The following is a 21,070-nucleotide window of genomic DNA, read 5'->3' as shown; positions in this document are numbered from 1 at the left end:
GCCCTTCGGAACGTTCCGAACTGGGGTAAGTTGGTACTTCAGGGGTTCCCTTGACCCAGCCTGTACTCCTTGGAGCACAGTGGTGGTAAACTATATGGATGTCTTTACGTGGCTAGTAGTGAGCAACCACTAGTGCTCTTTAGCTATAGCTGTAACGATTTTCTTCCTCTTCTGACGAGGAGTATGAAGGATCGGACCAAGGTGCAGCGTAGTACGTGTTCGGCATTTTATTAAATATAACTAAACACTAGGTAACAAAAGGCACAACCTAAACAGCTCTGTCAGGTGCAACACACACTAAACAGAAAATAACTACCCACGAATCATAGTGGGAAAACAGGCTACCTAAGTATGGTTCTCAATTAGAGACAATGATCGACAGCTGCCTCTGATTGGGAAGCATAACAGGCCAAACACAGAAATACAAAACCTAGAACAAAAACATAGAATGCCCACCCCAACTCACGCCCTGACCAAACTAAAACAGAGACATGAAAAAGGAACTAAGGTCAGGACGTGACAATAGCTGTAATTTGTATTTATATTTGTTAGGGATCCCCATTAGCTGTTGCCAAGGCAGCAGCTACTCTTCCTGGGGTTCAAACACATTAAAGACACTTAGATTACATAAAAAACAAAAGATAAACCAGTACATCATATAACATTATTACACCACTACATAGCTACAATACAAAATGTATAATACCACCATACAACAATATTACAATGTAAGTGTGTGTAGAGTGCGTGTGCTAGTGCGTGTGTAATGGGGCTCATACATACAGGCTGTAAAGTGTTACTGCTGTAATGACCTCTGTCAAGTTGTGCTGTTCATTGTTTTGGTCAATGTTGTCAGGAGGAGAGATACGGATTCATTGACCACTGACCATAGAGGTTAAAGGCTCAGTGCAGTCAAAAACATGATTTACCTGTATTTTATATACACTACCGGTCAAAAGTTTTAGAACACCTACTCATTCAAGGATTTTTCTTTATTTTTGCTATTTTATACATTGTAGAATAATAGTGAAGACATCAAAACCATGAAATAACACATATGGAATCATGTAGTAACCAAAAAAGTGTTAAACAAATCAAAATAGATTTTATATTTGAGATTCTTCAAATAGCCACTCTTTGCCTTGATGACAGCTTTGCACACTCTTGGCATTCTCACAACCAACTTCATGAGGTAGTCACCTGGAATGCATTTCAATTAACCTCTCTAGGGTATGTGGGATGCCACCTGGCCAACATCCAGTGAGATTGCAGAGCGCCAAATTCAAATACAGAAATACTCATTATAAAAATTCAGAAAAGAAAACATATTTTACATAGGTTTAAAAATTAACTTCTTGTGAATCCAACCACGGTGTCAGATTTTAAAAATGCTTTACGGCGAATTACGATTATTTGAGAACATAGCCCAGCAGACAAATCATTACAAACAGTAACCAGCCAAGTAGAAGAGTTACACAAGTAAGATAAAGAGATAAAATTAATCCCTTACATTTGATGATCTTCATATGGGTGCACTCAGAAGACATTCATTTACTCAATAAATGTTCCTTTTGTTCGATACAGTCTCTTTATATCCAAAAACCTAGCACGTTTTCTTCAGTAATCCACAGGCTCAAACACAGTCAAAACAGGCAGACAAAAAAATCCAAATTGTATCCGTACAGTTCATAGAAACATGCCAAACGATGTTTATATTCAATCCTCAGGTTGTTTTTAGCCTAAATTATCTATAATATTTCAACCGGACAATAACGTCGTCAATATAAAAGGTAAACAAGAAATGCACTTCCTCGGATTTGCGCATGAAAAAGCTTTGTGACACGGCAGGGTCCACTCATTCAGACTGGTCTTACTCCCTCATTTATCAGAATACAAGCCTGAAACAATTTATAAAGACTGATGACATCTAGTGGAAGGCATAGGAACTGAGATTTGAGTCCTAAGTCAATGGATACTGTAATGGCATTGAATAGAAAACTACAAAACCAACAAAAAAAACGACTTCCTGAATGGATTTTTCTCAGGTTTTCACCTACCAAATCAGTTCTGTTATACTCACAGACACTACTTTAACAGTTTTGGAAACTTTAAAGGGTTTTCTATCCACAGCTACCAGTTATATGCATATCATATCTTCTGGGCCCGAGTAGCAGGCCGTTTAATTTGGGCATGCTTTTCATCCAAAATTCCAAATGCGGCCCCCTACCCTAGAGTTCGTGGAATTTCTTTCCTTAATGCATTTGAGCCAATCAGTTGTGTTGCGACAAGTTAGGGGGGTATACAGAAGATAGCCCTATTTGAAGAAACACGAGCAATGGACATTAGACCGGTGGAAATTTGTCCTTTGGTCTGGAATCCAAATTGGAAATGGTTTGTTCCAACCTCTGTGTCTTTGCATGGTGTGGGTGAACGGATGATCTCCGGATGTGTATTTCCCACCCTAAAGCATGGAGGAGGAGGTGTTATAGTGTGAGGGTGCTTTGCTGGTGACACTGTCAGGGATTTATTTAGAATTCAAGGCACACTTAACCAGCATGGCTACCACAGCATTCTGCAGAGATACGCCATTCCATCTGGTTTGGGCTTAGTGGGACTATCATTTCTTTTTCAACAGGACAATGACCCAAAACACACCTCCAGGCTGTGTAATGGCTATTTTACCAAGAAGGAGAGTGATGGAGTGCTGCATCAGGTGACCTGGCCTCCACAATCCCCTGATCTCAACCCAATTGAGATGTTTTGGGATGAGTCGGACCACAGAGTGAAGGAAAAGCAACCAAAAAGTGCTCAGCATATGTGGGAACTCCTTCAAGACTGTTGGAAAAGCAGGGTGGCTGTTTGAAGAATCTCAAATATAAAATATATTTTGATTTGTTAAACACTTTTTGGTTACATGATTCCATGTATGTTATTTCATAGTTTTGATGTCTTCATTATTATTCTACAATGTATAAAATAGTAAAAATAAAGAAAAATCCTTGAATGAGTAGGTGTTCTAAAACTTTTGACCGGTAGTATATATTTCCACACTATGAGGTTGAAATAATATCGTAAAATTGTGAAAATGAGGATAATGCCCTTTTAGTGGAAGAGCTGTTTGAATAGTTTTGGTGGGACGGAGTTTTAGCCTGCCTGGTGACATAGTTAACAGACCAATAAGAAAGATAGTGTTCAGTTGAAAATTGAAAATAATAATAAAAAATAATCACAGTAAGGTACATTGTTACCCAGAAATGATTTGATTATGTTTTTTTACATTGACCTTTAACTATAAACCATTCCTACTGAGATACACACTCAATTCAACATCACACTATTGAGGTCCATGTCTATGGCACTGTAACTTCTCACAGACATCTAAACAAAAGTGATTACCCTGAACCCCAGGATAGAGGGACTGAGAAGTCAGGACATGGACTCCATTCACCCGTAATCATGGTAGCATCCACATTAATGTAGAAGTGTTTAGAAACATATATTCTTATTTTACAATCATCTAAAACAACCAAAACAAACTGCAAATGCATCCAACAAGTTTGTAGACACAAGCTTGATGTAACTGGTATTTGCCTTGCAGTCTCTGGGGTACAAAGACATTCATCACTGTCAGAGCTCAGGAAGCCTGGGGGCATTATCAGAAAGAGAGAGAGAGAGAGGGAGAGAGAGAGGCACAGAGGGCTCTCCATCAATCCACACATCAGCCCACAGGAAGCAGCTCCCATCGCAGGTAAACATGGAGGGAAGGAAGGCAGAGTGTGGAAGTCTTTCCGGCAGTCTATCAGCTAGCTAGTCAATAGAACCCGTGCCTTGTTTTGAAATGTTGATTCAAACAATAAATGCTAAAACAAAAGTGACATGTGACTGTACCACTATTTGTTTTTGAATGGGTTTGTTTGGTTCAATGGCCTATTGTTAAGGTCATTTATATGCATTTTTAATAATACTGTTGCCTTTGAACCAACTCGCAATGAACACATCCACCCAGAATGTGTGGCCCATGCGAGAATCATCACTTTTACTACTAAAGAGAGCAAATCAGATTAGGAATGTGTAATCCATGGCTGTCTCGGAGGGTTTGAAAGATGGACATAAAGAAACCAGTTGAGTTGAGATCAATACTTATCGACCTGTGTCCAGTGTATCCAGGGATCATATGGTCCAGGTCAGGGGTTCCCAACCTTTTTTTCACATTGGAAAAATGTCTTTTTTTTTAAATGATAGCCTACATTAAATACAACACCAGCTTGAGTTTGTTTAGTTTGAGGAACCTATGATTTTCTTTTGTTGAAGTTCATTTCCTGCACTTCAACATAGTTTAACAAGATGCATGACATATTTTCGGTAGGCTTTTTAATGATAATAATAATACTAATGGATAAGGAAAACAGTCTCGACCCGATTTCCCCAAATGTTATTCTGTTACCAAATATATATATTTTATTATGATAATTTATATGAACCCTCAATTGAACTACACATATTCTCTTTTACCGAATGTGATTCAATCAATTGTTAGCGACAGAGTCACACATTGTATGAGATTACTTCCCGAGCAAAGTCCAAATGATTTGACCCCTCTACTTTAGAAGGTCGTACCTCAGCATCTGAATGTCATAGAGACAAACCAAAGATGTTGCCATGTGCATCAGAGTCGGTTCTTCCTCTGACATTTTACAGCCTAAAGCTCACGTTTATGTTTTGTTTAGATCGGTATAAAGAATCGCAAATTGTAAAAATGAAGAAACAGTCTTCTTTCACCACTCAAATCAAGGAAAGTCCCCCCCTTAGGTTGTGAACCCCTGGTCCAGGTCAAAGGTCGATGAACACACTGACACACACAGCATCCTATAGAAGAGAAATCACCCGTGTGCATGACTTTGGAGACATGGTTAATGTATGTCTGTGATACAGAGGCAGTCCTTGGGCACCAGGACAGCAGTGTGTATTACAAGGCCAACCTTAGCAGAAAGCTGGGTCGAGACGGTCAATATCTGCTTCGGTGAGATTGACCACATCTCAGTTGCACAATATATCAGTCAATATTCTGTATTTCATTTAATTTATCCCGGATAGTTCTATCAGTAACACTTTTGAATTGTCTTCTTCATCATATGGTTGATATGGCTCAGTTACCATGCTGTTTGCAACATCAGAGTTTAGGCTTTTATTGCTGCATGGAAAAAAATTATTGGTGTCTATAAAAAAGTGCAATCTGGAATTTCCTTGTCCCCTGTGGCCACAAACAATCAATGCACCAATATGCACACAAACACATCACTCACACACACCACTCACATGGACCTGTTGCACACCGGCTAGCCTCTGGAGCTGAGTGTTGCTCAGTTGCTGCTGCTGTTGGAGGGCTGCTGTCTGAAGCATGAGGTGCTGCTGCTGGGCAGCATACATCTGCTGCAGGTACTGGGCTGCCGTGCTGGGTTGTCTGTGGAGCGCCTGTTGGATCACCTTTACAGAGAGAGGGCGAGAGAGATGAAAGGATGCAAAGGTGAGTGAGCGAGTGAGCGAGTGAGCGAGTGAGCGAGTGAGAGATAGACAGACAGACAGACAGACAGACAGACAGACAGACAGACAGACAGACAGACAGACAGACAGACAGACAGACAGACAGACAGACAGACAGACAGACAGACAGACAGATAGATAGATAGATAGATAGATAGATAGATAGATAGATAGATAGATAGATAGATAGATAGATAGATAGATAGATAGATAGATAGATAGATAGATAGATAGATATGTGTGTGTGTGAGAGAGAGACACACACACACAGAGATAGATATTAGAGATAAGGGATCACCAGCACCTGTTGGATCACCTGCACAGAGAGAGGGGGAGATGAAAGATGGAGAGGAGAGAGAGAGGGATATATATACACCTCAGAAAGCATATTGCCCAAATTCCCCCCCTAAAGACACCCATCCATTTCTGTGGTTCCATGGTGGCCCCAGAAAGTCTGGAGGACAGAGGGCCAGTGTCTGACAGCAGTGCTCAGTGACCCCCCCCCTCCCCCGTCACCCAGACCTCATCTGTCAGAGAGGCCTGACAGCCAAGCCACATTCCCCAGCAGACCCCCTCCTAGGCCCCCCCTGACCTCCAGAGGACCAGCCCTACTCCATCACTGCCTGCCTGCCTCCACACTCCTCACTGACCGGGCCCCTGTTCACACCAGACCAAGACCATGCAACTGAAAAAACATGCAAACTTGCCACCTTCATGGTAGCACTTTATACTACGATACAGACTAGGCATTTAGTAAGATTGTACACAGTAGAATGGTAATTACATTGTAATGAACTATAATATCAATTACTTGTTTCTTTATGATGAATAAAAACAAGCATCAATGAGATACGCTGTAATCAGATGAAACTCATTACGTACCACACTTTGGAGATCTTTAAAAAAAAAATACTTCAGTAAACTCTGAAACAAACCTTGATTAAATAGCATGGGATTGCCCCTTTCTCTTCATAGAGTTAAATAAGATGAGACCCTCTCTTTTTCTTTAGAACCGACTTGGTATCACTTGCAATAGAAGTTCCACTTATAGGGCTGAATCCTCCCCAACCTGAATCCTCCCCAAACTGAAATCACCAGCCAAGCACCAGGCCAGCCACACAAGACAGAAGTTCTGCCTTTGGGAGCCAATAGCTGCTCTCCCTTAGCCTAACTGGCCCCTCCCACATAACATGGGGAGCCCTCATTAACCAGTGACATCAGTGCATCTCAGGTTGACTGAGAGTCTATGTGGAGTCCCATGGCAAACGGGAGAGACAGAGAGGGGGGGTGTTGACCAATGACCTGTGACCTAGATTCTCAGTGCTCAATATGATAGTCAGGATCACATAGTCTTCATTCAGGTAGGCCCTTTTGTCTCTAACTGGTGGGACTGCTGTGGGTGGTATTTGAAGCATCATTATTCTGATACCTTTATTCACTTTCAAATCAAATCAAATGTTATCGGTCACATACACATATTATATATACTTTGAATGCCGGTACATCACCACTTGCATTGACGTATCCGATGAGCAGTGACAAGTATCTGTTTCTGGAGGAAAAACACATACCATATCCTGGTATGAAAATAATTCAATGTAATTATCATCAGTGAGACGACCTCTGAACACTCATCCTGGACTCACAACCGATAGCTTTAGTCTTAAACTGGCCACTAGATGGCGGTAAAGACCTGGCAAATGCTGCTTGTTCTGCACCACTGAGCAGGGTTGGAGATCAAATCCATTTCAAATCCATTTCATAACACCTCACAAACTCCAACTCCTATTACAACAGTATTGCTTTTTGAAGACATATGCTGCTTTACATGTGTGAAAAGTCACTTTATTGCACTATATTGTTGTTGTTGTGATGCAACAAAACATCCAAATTCATAAGTGGATTATGTTGCAATGGTGAAAACAACATCATTAGCAACACCAACATCAATAGCAACAGCAACAACCCAAGGGTTCAACTAACTCCATGCCACCACACTGGACACACTTCTGAGATACTGTATACAAACATTGCTACTACTGTACCTGAGCAGTCTGTCTACCTGGGATCCCAGCGTAGACAGAGATGTGGGGCAGGGTTGGCCTCCCAGTGCTGCTAGTAGTGACCAGGCTAGTGGTGACACTGGGAGTCGTACTGATGCTGCTGGCACTGGCGGCTGCCGGGCCCGGGGCCTCATTCTGCATGTCGCACTCCGCCTCCACTTCCCACAATCCACAGTGACTGCTTAGTCGGATACTCCTCTAACTGATAGAGAGAGAGAGAGCAAGAGAAATAGTGTGTGAGAGAGAGAGAGAGAGAGAGAGAGAGAGAGAGAGAGAGGTGGGGGAGTGGAGAGATTTATCTTTAATTTAAAAATAAGTTGCAAGGCTGGTGTAATATTGCACTCAGAGCTAGTGGACATGTGTCTCATAAAACACATAAAACACAGGCAGAGTGTTGATAACATGGTCACTCTCTCCCCCTCAGCCATGACTCCTTAGCCCCAATCTGGCAGGCCACTCGGAGAGGTGATAGGGAAACGACTAGAGTTACAGACAAATTTGCTCGTTATTGAGTCACTTGGAGAAACCCAATCAAAATGAATCACAGGCCTTAAACCACATTGCTCTCTGAAATAATGAAAATAAATGCCACATTTAGCAGTTAACTAGTTAATTTTGTTGCTTAGTAAGCCAAAAATGACATCCCTCCCAACTAGTCTAGTTTATACTGGCAGCCTAATTCTAATATATTTTCCACTAATTAGTCTTTTGACCAATCACATAAGATCTTTTCACATTACATCTTATTCAGAGCTTATCTGATTGGTCAAAATACCAATGAATGAAAAAAAGATCAGAATTGGTCTGCCTGTGTAAACGCAGCCTTGTATGTTAAGTCTGGCTCAATAGTTATAAGAGAATCACAACCCAACATTTATAAATATCTCTCCATTATGCGACTCCTCCCTGGCAAGTGGAAGTGAATGGGGAATGCTGTAACACCTGCCGGAAATGTCCCCGGGGCAACTCTTCTCCAAAGCCTTGTCTTTCCTTCTACAGGTTTACAGTAAGATTTCTGTCTGTCCCATCTTTGTCAGCTCAACTCTCCTCTTTGATCGGGTAGCATCAAGTAATATCAGCTAAATCAGCAGACCGGGAAATCCTCCCACCCAGAAAAATCATGTTTGCAACAAAGCACTAAAGTAAAACTGCAAATAATGTGGCCTGAATACAAAGCATTATGTTTGAGGTAAATCCAACACAACACGTCACTGAGTACCACTCTTCATGTTTTCAAGCATGGCGGTGACTGCATCATGTTATGGGTATGCTTGTCATCAGCAAGGACTAGGGAGTTTTTTAGGGGGATAAAAATAAACGGAATAGAGCTAAGCACAGGCAAAATCCTAGAGGAAAACCTGATTCAGTCTGCTTTCCAACAGACACTGGGAGAGGAATTCACCTAAAACACGAGGTCAAATACACACTGGAGTTGCTTACCAAGAGTACATGGAATGTTCCTGAGTGGCATAGTTACAGTTTTGACTTATATCAAGACTTGAAATTGGCTGTCCAGCAATGATCAACAACCAACTTGACAGATCTTGAAGAATTTAGCAAATATTGTAAAATCCAGGTGTGGAAAACCCTTCGAGACTTACCCAGAAAGACTCACAGCTGTAATCGCTGCCAAAGGTGATTCTAACATGTATTGACTCAGGGGTGTGAATACTTATGTAAATTAGATATTTCATTATTTCATTTGAAATAATAACATGTTATCACTTTGTCATTATGGGGTAATGTATGTACGTTAGATGGGTGGGGGGAAAAATCAGTTAATCCCTTTTGAATTCATGCTGTAGCACGACAAAATGTGGAATGAGTCAAGGGGTATGAATACTTTCTGAAGGCACATCCCCTGCCTGATTCCCAGTTTGTCCACTAGAGAGCAGTTGGACATAACATGAGGTCTCTTGGCCACTTGAAAACAGTTGAGTCTGGTTTAGGTAATGAGTCACTGTGCCAAAATGGCTGAACGGATTTTCAAGCCTGACATCTTAAAATAACTATTGGGAATCAGGCCGTTCAAGTTATCAAGTAAAAACATTTATCTAGATGAGCTTGATCACGGCACATGTAGAGGATGAATACAAGGTCATGTGGATGGAGAAGGAAATGCATTGCTTCACAATGACCATCAGGGTATACCCTCTCCGTGCATATTAAAAGTTTGTCCTTTTTGTGACATGACTTACATTGCATACTCTATGAATATGACCACAGCACCTGATTTCTGGCCTTTATGAGGTGGGTTATGACATTTCCAGCAGTAAGATTTGAGTTCAATATTCAAAAAGACAAGCGCTGTAGCTTTCAAATTATATGTCACTTTCTTTCTTTTTTGTTTTGGTGGGTAACCCAAAGATCACTCTTAGATTTTCTAGACCAGTGATTCTCAACTTGGGGGTCGTTTTACATATACAGAAGACAGTCAGGATGAGTGTAGACCGCAGTGTGTCCTATGCAACGAGCCGTTAGCTAATGAGAGCATGAAACCCTCCAAAATGAAAAGTAATCTGGGCACCAAGCATCTAAGCCACAAAAATAAGACAGCTGACTTTTTTTTAAAGGAAATGTCAATATCTGGAGGCCTCACAAGGTTCATTGAACAACGTATGCACGATACAAGAAGAAGCACTTCGCGCATCATACCTTGTGGCCCAAAGCAAGTGCAAAAAAGCAAACACAATCTCATACTCCCTGCTGCAATTAATATGTGCACTGGAATCTTGGGAGATTCAGCCGCCAAAAAACTAGAAAACCATACACCTATCCAATGACACCACGAGGAGGAGAATCCAGGACATGTCTGAGGACATAACGAGGCAGACATCAGAGAGCATCAGTGCAAATGGCCATTAAGCACTGCAGCTTGAATCCACAGATGTGGCTAACCGTGCAATTCTAATGGTCTATGTCAGACACGTCTGGGATCATAACTTCGAGGAGCAGGTCCTTTTTAGTGCTGATTTGCCCACCACCACCACTGCAGATGCTGTCTTTAACACAATGGATATGTCTATGGGCTCCGTGGGACTGGCTTGGGATGGGTGTGTTGGTGTGACAACTGATGGGGCAGCTGCCATGACAGGTAAGCACTCCGGAGTAGTAAGGCGGATCCTGGAGAGAGCACCGAGTGCGACGTGGAACCATTGCTTCCTACACTGGGAGGAATTGGCAGCGAAGGGCATGGTGCCTGAGCTCCTCTCCACTCTCCAGGATGTGATCAAGTGTGTCAACTATATCAAAAAGAGTTCTGCAAAAAAGCAGGTGTTTCCAGACCTTCTGCAGGGATATGGGGAGCGAGTACCAGCAGGTGCTTTATCATGCAGAAGTCCGCTGGCTTTCCAGGGGTAAAGTGTTGGGTCGCTTTTATGAGCTTCGAGCGGAGATTGATAAGTTTCTTTCGGAAAACAAGTCATCTCTGGCCGAACATTTCGATTGTGAGGAATGGCTCGCACAAGTTGCCTACCTGGTGGATATGTTTGATCATCTGAATTCGCTCAATGTGTCAATGCAAGAGAGGGGGCACAATTGATTTGACAAAGCAACTCACTGCTTTCCTGAAGACAAACAATGTATATGAAATGCATCAGTCTGGTTTTAGACCCCACCATAGCACTGAGACTGCACTTGTGAAGGTGATAAATTACCTTTTCATGGGGTCAGACTGAGGCTCTGCATCTGTCCTCGTGCTCCTAGACCTTAGTGCTGCTTTAGATACCATCGATCACCACATTCTTTTGGTGAGATTGGAAACCCAAATTGGTCTACACGGACAAGTTCTGGCCTGGCCTGCTCGGAAAGACATCAGTTTGTCTCTGTGGATGGTTTGTCCTCTGACAAATCAACTGTAAAAGTCAGTGTTCCTCAAGACTCTGTTTCAGGACCACTATTGTTTTCACTCTATATTTTACCTCTTGGCAATGTCATTCGGAAACATAATGTTAACTTTCACTGCTATGTGGATGACACACAGCTGTACATTTCGATGAAGCATGGTGAAGCCCCAAAATTGCCCTCCCTGGAAGCCTGTGTTTCCGACATAAGGAAGTGGATGGCTGCAAATGTTCTACTTTTAAACTCGGACAAAACAGAGATGCTTGTTCTTGGTCCCAAGAAACAAAGAGATCTTCTGTTGAATCTGACAATTAATCTTGATGGTTGTACAGTCGTCTCAAATAAAACTGTGAAGAACCTCGGCGTTACTCTGGACCCTGATCTCTCTTTTGACGAACATATCAAGACTGCTTCAAGGACAGCTATTTTCCATCTACGTAACATTGCAAAAATCTGAAACTTTCTGTCGAAAAATGATGCAGAAAAATGAATCCACGCTTTTGTCACTTTGTCTAGGTTAGACTACTGCAATGGCTACCCGGATAAAGCACTAAATCATCTACAGTTAGTGCTAAACACAGCTGCTAGAATCTTGACTAGAACCAACCAATTTGATCATATTACTCCAGTGCTAGCCTCTCTACACTGGCTTCCTGTTAAGGCAAAGGTTGATTTCAAGGTTTTACTGCTAACCAACAAAGCATTACATGGGCTTGCTCCTACCTATCTTTCTGATTTGGTCCTGCCGTACATACCTACACGTACGCTATGGTCACAAGACGCAGGCCTTCTTACTGTCCCTAGAAATTCTAAGCAAACAGCTGGAGGCAGGGCTTTCTCCTATAGAGCTCCATTTCTATGGAATGGTCTGCCTACCCATGTGAGAGACACAGACTCGGTCTCAACCTTTAAGTCTTTATTGAAGACTCATCTCTTCAGCTGGTCCTATGATTGAGTGTAGTCTGGGGAACGGAAAGGCACTGGAGCAACGAACCGCCCTTGCTCTCTCTGCTTGGCCGGTTCCCCTTTCTCCACTGAGATTCTCTGCCTCTAACCCTAATACAGGGGCTGTCACTGGCTTACTGGTGCTCTTCCATGCCATCCCTAGGAGTTGCCCCCCCCCCCTTGGGTTGTGCCGTGGCAGAGACTTTTGTGGGCTATACTCAGCCTTGTCTCAGGATGGTAAGTTGGTGGTTGAAGATATCCCTCTAGTGGTGTGGGGGCTGTGCTTTAGCAAAGTGGGTGTGGTTATATCCTGCCTGTTTGGCCCTGTCCGGGGGTATCGTAAGAAGGGGCCAGGGTCAGTTATAACTGGCCACCCCTCGTTGCCTGGTTCCTCTCTAGGTTTCTTCCTAGGTTCTGGCCTTTCTAGGGAGTTTTGCCTAGCCACCGTGCTCCTACACCTGCCGAGCTTGCTGTTTGGGGTTTTAGGCTGGGTTTCTGTAGGTGATAGAGGGAGCCACCAACATCCACCAGGTAAGAACGTTGTGCAACTCTCTGTAGGCACGAGCCCAGCCTCCAAAGTCCTGTGTGGTCTGCCCGCAGCGGTTTCATCCTTATCGTTTCACACACCTCCATCACTGGTAGGTCTCGACAAGTCCGGTCGTAGAAACACTTAGCGAGCTGCTTTCTGTGGTGCTGTTGTGGCGCAGTTCTTTGGCCATGACGCAGAGCTCAAGTAGCTTGTTAGCTACAGGGATGGTAGTCTTCAGACATCTGGACAGAAGGCGTTGCGCTGGCCTGCTGTCCATGTTTCGGTGGGTGTGTTCCTCCCCTGCAAGATGGCTTTCCACGGGTCGTTGCTGTCACACAAGGCCCTGCGTAACAGTTTTTTTGCAATCTTGACAGCTGACTCTGCCTTGCCATTTGTCTTTGGGTCTTGGAGAGGAGGTCACGTGGTCAAACTCCCATTCTTTCGGCAAAACGCTTGAACTGTGCATTGAATTGTGGGCCATTGTCCGTGATGACCTTGTCAGGCTGGCCTTGCATTGCAACCTGTGCCCTGCAGCCCACGATCAGGACATCATCAGCAATGGTTTCAATGCCCTTGAGGCCAGTCAGTAACTCGTGCTGCTTGCGTTGGTATACCCCAGGCACCACTGAGACACCAAACGGGAACTTGAGCCAGCTATTCCGACCCCAGGGAGTCCAGAAGATAGTCATGAAGCTGCTTTCTTCGTCCAGCTTGCATTGAAGGAATGCATCTCGTGGTGAAAACCATGGCCTTGGGAAGCTTGTAGAGGACATCCTCCAGTGTTGGCATGATGTATTGGGAGCATTTCAGTGCTTGGTTCAGATGCTTTGGGTCGATGCAGACCTTCAGCTTCTCTGGCTTTTTGACCATATTGTCAGTTGGTTCAGTCACAGATGTCATGTGGCCATTGACCTCATACTTGTCCAGCTGGGCTTTCACAGCCACTTTCATTGCAATTTGCACATTGCGAGGAGCACACTGGACTGGAGTGATACTCTCATCCAATTCAAAGTGTACTTTCCCAGGTACTGATTCAACGGTCCCGTTGAATACATCGTCATATCTGCTGATATCAGGGGTCTATGCTGGACATGCTCCACGATGTGCAGGTCATTTGGTACGGTGAATTGCATCAGTACCAGGCATTTGCATGTAGAGCCTGAGAGGAGAGGATGTTGACTGGTTTTCACGATCTCAAACTCCAGCTTGTGTTTGTGTCCCCAAATAACACATTCGGACTCAAAGATGCTCATTAACTCTCCTGAGTACAGCTTTAGGCTAGTATCGCTGGGCAAGAGATGTGTGTCAGGTGCCAGATTGATTTTGTCTTTGTAGCTCATTACGTTGCACATAGCACCGGAATCCAGTTGACATTGTTGCAGTTTGTTGTGTAATTGTAGTGTCACAAACCATTTCTTCTTCTTGGGTGTACAGCACCAATGAATGGATTCATGCATGGAAATGTCACTTTCACTATTCTGAACACTGAGTGACATCAACAACACAGTGAATTTTGCCCTCACTCACCCTTCTTTTGCTTTTGAGACACTTTTGCAAAGGGATTATTAGTTCCACAAGCTCTGCATGGTTTTCCGTAGGCAAGGCAGTGCTCTATGCCTTGTGCGTGTGCATTTCCACAGTATTCGCATGCTATGGGGCTGCCTGTGTTCACCATTTGTGGTGAATTATTCTGCCTCGTTTGGTTTTGTCTGAATGTCTGCCTGGCAACAGCGTGAACAGTATCAGCGTCAATGCGTGGGGTTTCGATTTCCATTGCTCTCATTCTCATGTCAGTTACTTCGGCAGTGCGGCACATTTCAATGGCAGTTACTAATGTGAAGCCTCTCTCTCTCAGTAGACGCCGGCGCGTGTCCTCATTTGCAATTCCCAGTACTATTCTGTCACAAATCAGTTAATCTTTCAATCCCCCGTATTCACAAGTAGCGGATTTTTCCCTCAAACGGGTTACAAAGTTGTTTACTGAGCCCCCCTCTTCCTGTTTGCAGCTTCCAAAAAACGAACCGCTCGTAAATGGCGTTCCTGGCAGGTTTGAAATCATTCTCCAATGCAACCAGTATGGCCTTTGCATCACTCTGTTGTCGTGCTGTGAGGGTGAGATTGTGCCCTTAGGTATGCCTGCATTCACTTCCCATTAAGCTCCTCAGAGTTTCCGCATGGACCTCGTTGGGTTTCTCACGTACACCGGTCGCAAGCGCATAGTCCCCGAAGTTGTCCCAATTAGTATTCCAGTCCCCTGTGAGAACCATGGAATTTGGTGGTGGAATGTTCACTGCCATAGCGATGGAATAGGAGATCTCTTTGCCTTCAGCCATCGAGGTAGGTAGTGATGCTAGCTAGCCAGCAAACAACGAGTTGATCAGTGTTGTGACTAAAGTTAGCAGTAGGAAATGGCGTCTGTTCGCATATGGAACGTAACTGCACCTACTGTGCCTTGCAAAATGATTCATTCCCCTTGGAGTTTTTCCTATTTTGTTGCATTACAACCTGTAATTTAAATAGATATTTATTTGGATTTCATGTCATGGACATACACAAAATAGTCCAAATTGGTGAAGTGAAATGAAAAAAATAACTTGTTTAAAGAAAATGGAATAAAAATGTGAAATGTGTTGGAATAAAAATGTGAAATGTGGTGCAACCAATTACCTTCAGAAGTCACATAATTAGTTAAATAAAGTCCACCTGTGTGCAATCTAAGTGTCACATAATCTCAGTATATATAAACCTGTTCTGAAAGGCCCCCGAGTCTGCAACACCACGAAGCAAGGGACACCACCAAGCAAGCGACAATATGAATACCAAGGATCTCTCCAAAACAGGTCAGGGACAAAGTTGTGGAGAAGTACAGATCAGGGTTGGGTTCTAAAAAAATATCAGAAACTTTGAACATCCCACAGAAAAATGGAAAGAATATGGCACCACAACAAACCTGCCGAGAGAGGGTCACCCACCAAAACTCACGGACCAGGCAAGGAGGCCATTAATCAGAGAGGCAACCAAAGATAACCCTGAAGGAGCTGCAAAGCTCCACAGCGGAGATTGGAGTATCTGTGTCACGCCCTGACCTTAGAGAGCATTTTTATGTCTCTATTTGTTCGGTCAGGGTGTGATTTGGGTGGGCATTCTATGTGTTGTATTTCTTTGTGTTTGGCCGAGTGTGATTCCCAATCAGAGGCAGCTGTCTATTGTTGTCTCTGATTGGGAATCATACTTAGGTAGCCATTTTTCCCACCTATGTTGTGGGATCTTGTCCTTGCATTGTTGCTGTTGAGCCCTACTAGGATGTACGTTTCGTTGGTTCGCTCTTTCTTGTGTTTGTGGTTATCATTAAAGAATATGATTAACCTACCCCATGCGGCATCTTGGTCTAATTCCACCAACGACGATCTTCACAATCTGTCCATAGGAACACTTTAAGCCATACACTCCACAGAGCTGGGCTTTATGGAAGAGTGTCCAGAAAAAAAGCCACTGCTTGAAGAAAAAAATAAGCAAACACACTTGGTGTTTGCCAAAAGGCATGTGGGAGACTCCCCAAATATAGGGAAGAAGGTACACTGGTCAGATGAGACAAACATTGAGCTTTTTGACCATCAAGGAAAACGCTATGTCTGGCGCAAACCCAACACCTCACATCACTCTGAGAACACCATCCCCACAGTGAAGCATGATGGTGGCAGCATCATGCTGTGGAGATGTTTTTCATCGCTAGGGAGTGGGAAACTGGTCAGAATTTAAGGAATGATGGATGGCACTAAATACAGGACAATTCTTGAGGGAAACCTGTTTCAGTCTTCCAGAGATTTGAGACTGGGATGGAGGTTCACATACCCCAAGAGACTTGCAGCTGTAATTTTTGCAAAAGTTGGCTCTACAAAGTATTGACTTTGGGGGGGGGGTGAATAGTTATGCACAATCAAGTTTTCTGTTTTTTTTTGTCTTATTTCTTGTTTGTTTCACAAGAAAAAATATTTAGCATCTTCAAAGTGGTAGGCATGTTGTGTAAATCAAATGGTACAAACCCCTCAAAAATCCATTTTAATTCCAGGTTGTAAGGCAACAAAATAGGAAAAATTCCAAGGGGGGTGAATACTTTCGCAAGCCCATGTATACTGTACTTTGCTACCAAAAATAACAAACATGGTTTTCGAGACACTTCTGATACCATGTTTCAGTATGATATATCGGATAAAAGAATAAAGACACACACAAATGTCAAGTTCAATAGCCTTGTTGAAGCATTGTACAAGAACCCTACATACAGGGTCTGAGGAACAGCCCAGCTAGTCGATTACCTTTCAACTAGACATAATCTGTAATTATTTGCCTAGCCTAAAAAACTCATCATGATGTGCTGAAAATTAATACCAAAAAACTGTGCTGAGAATATTAATGAATCTGCACAGCCCCTGCTGAAGCCAACGGAAAAGATGGTGGCGCTGAGGAAGGAGCCTGTCTTGCCGGTTCCTGCTTGATTTAGTTTTTTCATGGCAATTATTTGCGAAACTTGAAACAATTATGATGTTTCAGTATGATAGGCCCATTCAAGAAAATATCATAGGCCCAGTTTAATTATATTGATAATTATATTCTATGGAGCAAATTGAAATAAAATGTATTACTACAAGGTTGAAGTAACTTTTCTTTATATGTGCACGTTTTAATTCATTAATGTGTTAGTAGGCTTATGGATGACATTTTTCAAGTTATTCACACAACCCTATTTTATTTATTAAATTAAGGCAATGAAAGCAGCTAATTTAAAAATATATAAGAACGAATTTATAAACAATCATCTGCCTATATGAAACATGTATTTTGGGGCATACAGTAAGTGAACCAATAGATATGAGAGCCTCCACGAGTTTCCCCATGGAGCCACTAGCCAGCCAACTGTCTTTCCCGACTCAAGAGCTTTTGCTACAGCCCTCACTGTAAAATATAACACGTTGCAGTGGTGCTTCGGCCTACTGGAACTTAACCCTGGGACTCCTGGTGCTCCCTTTATGGAAACACACTTCAAAGAACACCACCCTCCTCCTCTCTCACTGGAGCTTCCAGGGGGGAGTTTGGCAGGGAGGGGGCTGGCAGAGGGTTAATTGAAGCTAGAGGGTGAGGGGAGTTAGGGAGTAAGCCTCATAAAATTCCAGTTCAATTCTGAACTTCTGGTGAGAGAACAGCTACACCAACATCTCTACACCAACTGCAGTTTCTACACCATACGGCTGACAAACGGGAGTGTGACAGAGACATCCACCTGCCATGGTGTGTCACACACACACACACACACACACACACACACACACACACACACACACACACACACACACACACACACACACACACACACACACACACACACACACACACACACACACACACACACACACACACACACACACACACACACAAACACAGCAACCCTATTCCATCCAATTTTGTGCATGACGTACGGCACCTACAAACACACTGGTCCACCCATCGAATCCATGGACATGAATTAGTGAAATAAACGTACAGTATGTCTAATGGACCCTCCGTTAATGCAGAGGTCTACCAATGACAATGTAACATGGCTTTCTGTTTCCCCTCACACCAGAAAGAGAGAGAGAATAGAGTGAGCAGGTGAAGGGTGCCATTGCTGACGCCAGTGGTGTAAATAACTTAGGTAAAAATATTATACATTAAAGTACTACTTAAATCGTGTTTTGGGAGGGTATCTGTACTTTACTTGATTATTTATATGTTTGACAACATTTACTTCACTACATTCCTCACTACATTCCTTAAGAAAACAAATGACTTTTTACTGCATACATTTCCCCTGGCATCCAAAAGTACTCTACATTTTGAATGCTTAGCAGGACAGGAAAATGGTCCAATTCACACAATTATCAAGAAAACATCCCTGGTCATCCCTACTGCCTCTGATCTGGCGGACTCACTAAACACACAGTCTTCCTTTGTGAATTATGTTGGAGTGTTGGAGTGTGCCCATGGCTTTCTGTAAATAAAATAAATAAAAATAAATGGTGCCATCTGGTTTTCTTAATATAAGGAATTTGAAATGATTTATACTTTTTCTTTTGATAATTAAGTATATTTGAGCAGTTCTATTTACTTTTGATACTTAGTATATTTAGTACATTTAAAACTCAACTAGTATTTTACTGGGTAACTTTCACTTTTATTTGAGTCATTTCCTATTAAGGTATCTTCATTTTACTCAAGCATGACAATTAGGTACATTTCCACCACTGGCTGACACCTCAGCTCCTGTCTCTATCTCAGCATGGTAGAGTGTCAAAAGGTGTGGTCTGCTCCTCCCAGAAATAACAGACACACAGCACAGGCAAAAGTAATTCATACACCCTACATTTAAAATATCTTATCACACACAAACACAATTCTAGGGTGCTGGCCCTCACTTGATGGGCCAAGAATGGATCCCTGTGGTACCCCATGTGTAATAAAGTAAAGTACATCTTGATGAACTGTAATACCTATATTGTTTAAAAGGTAACCATGAATCATAACGCCCATGTGGTGTGGTGTGTGGTGTTGGCTGAGGGGGAGGGCTTGGTGTGGGCTGAGGGGGAGGACGAAGCTAACTCTTACCTCACTGCTCCCAGCAAGAGCTTTGACTGACTTTATGATGTGCCCTCCCCACGGTAGCTTATACCATACAGTGGCTGCCTTTTGTCTGGCTACAGTGAAAATACCCAAACTACGCTGTACTCTGCAGTCAGTCAATGTACATCCCAAGCTTGGCCCACTACTGACACCAGCACTTCTCTCATTTATATACTGCAAGTGGTGAAAATTATGAAAATTATGACATCAGAAGAAATTGATTTACATTTCAACCTCCAAAATGGTGGGCGGGGGACAACTCATTTTTAGGGGGAACCAGAGTATTTCCAATTTATAATGGCCATACCTGTGACTTCAATCTGAACTGACCACTACTGCTGGTATACTACTGCTGGTTGTAACTCTTACAACCCTTTTTTAGGGTAGTCCTTCTAAAGATATTCTGAATTATATCAGTGGGTGTGTCGTGTGAGAGGAAAAACCTCTCTCTTAGTGGTCAGGGCCACTGGGCAGGCAGGCAGGGGGAGATTATTGGCCCTTATTTCCTTAAGACCCCCCCAATAAACCTGCCTGCTTTGTCTGCCAGAGGAGGGCCTTTTGTGTGAGACAAGGCAGAGTGATATACAGCCTGTGTTGTCATGGTTTCATTGATTGTAGAGCAATGCAGAGAGAGAGAGCGGCTTAGTGATGGTGTTGAGGATGCGAATGCAGCACCTCGTGCTGTGGCTAATGTGAAGGAGGAAGACCGTGAGTGATGGTCATAGGCATTCTCATCTGAAGTGCTCCTCCCTCCCCTTTCTGAGGGTCATAACTCCTAAACATTAATTCACCACACATGTACTAATATAAAGGATACATTTAGACAAAGGTATTCAACTGTTGTGATCAGGAAGCAAAATAAATTAAGGAAAAAAGTTGGAACTACTGCACCTGGATGTAACAAATGTACAAGAGCAAAATTTAAACATGCAAAATAAAATTGATGGCATCGATTTCCCTAGGCTAATTTGCATATAAATTTGGTGCTACTCAAGGTAAGGAAGAGGTGGTGTGTGTGCGCTGTTGAGGGGAAAAGGAGAGGAATTCAGATGGATGCACTCAAATCCACATTGCTGCTCATTTGCTATGATCACGCCTTAAATCGATAATGGACCTGGCACAGGCTATAACATAAACTCAGCAAAAAAAGAAACGTTCCTTTTTCAGGACCCTGCCTTTCAAAGATAATTCGTAAAAATCCAAATAATTTCACAGATCTTCATTGTAAAGGGTTTAAACACTGTTTCCCATGCTGTTCAATGAACCAGAAACAATTAATGAACATGCACCTGTGGAACGGTCGTTAAGACACTAACAGCTTACAGACAGACGGTAGGCAATTAAGGTCACAGTTATGAAAACTAAGGACACTAAAGAAGCCTTTATACTGGCTCTGAAAAACACCAAAAGAAAGATGCCCAGGGTCCCTGTTCATCTGCGTGAATGTGCCTTAGGCATGCTGCAAGGAAGCATGAGGACTACAGATGTGGCCACA

General features: G+C 42.8%; 1 protein-coding gene across 3 annotated transcripts in view; it reads right to left on the bottom strand.

The window, feature by feature from the left end:
* LOC118361277 (polyhomeotic-like protein 2) overlaps window positions 1-21,070 on the bottom strand; it is a 51,087-nt gene that overhangs the window by 24,863 nt on the left and 5,154 nt on the right. For all 3 annotated transcript variants that reach the window (XM_052482957.1, XM_052482958.1, XM_052482959.1), the window contains exons 2-3: window positions 7,587-7,806; window positions 5,317-5,484 (exon numbers count right to left, since the gene is read on the bottom strand). In XM_052482957.1, the coding sequence (XP_052338917.1) occupies window positions 5,317-5,484; window positions 7,587-7,745 (327 nt within the window). In that variant the 5' untranslated portion in view covers window positions 7,746-7,806. The remainder of the gene's footprint in view (window positions 1-5,316; window positions 5,485-7,586; window positions 7,807-21,070) is intronic.

The sequence above is a fragment of the Oncorhynchus keta genome, chromosome 28 (genome assembly GCF_023373465.1).
Source record: "Oncorhynchus keta strain PuntledgeMale-10-30-2019 chromosome 28, Oket_V2, whole genome shotgun sequence".
Classification (NCBI taxonomy): Eukaryota; Metazoa; Chordata; class Actinopteri; order Salmoniformes; family Salmonidae; genus Oncorhynchus; species Oncorhynchus keta.
The sequence above is the reverse complement of the archived record's forward strand: the minus strand, read 5'-3'. Positions and strand labels throughout refer to the sequence as shown.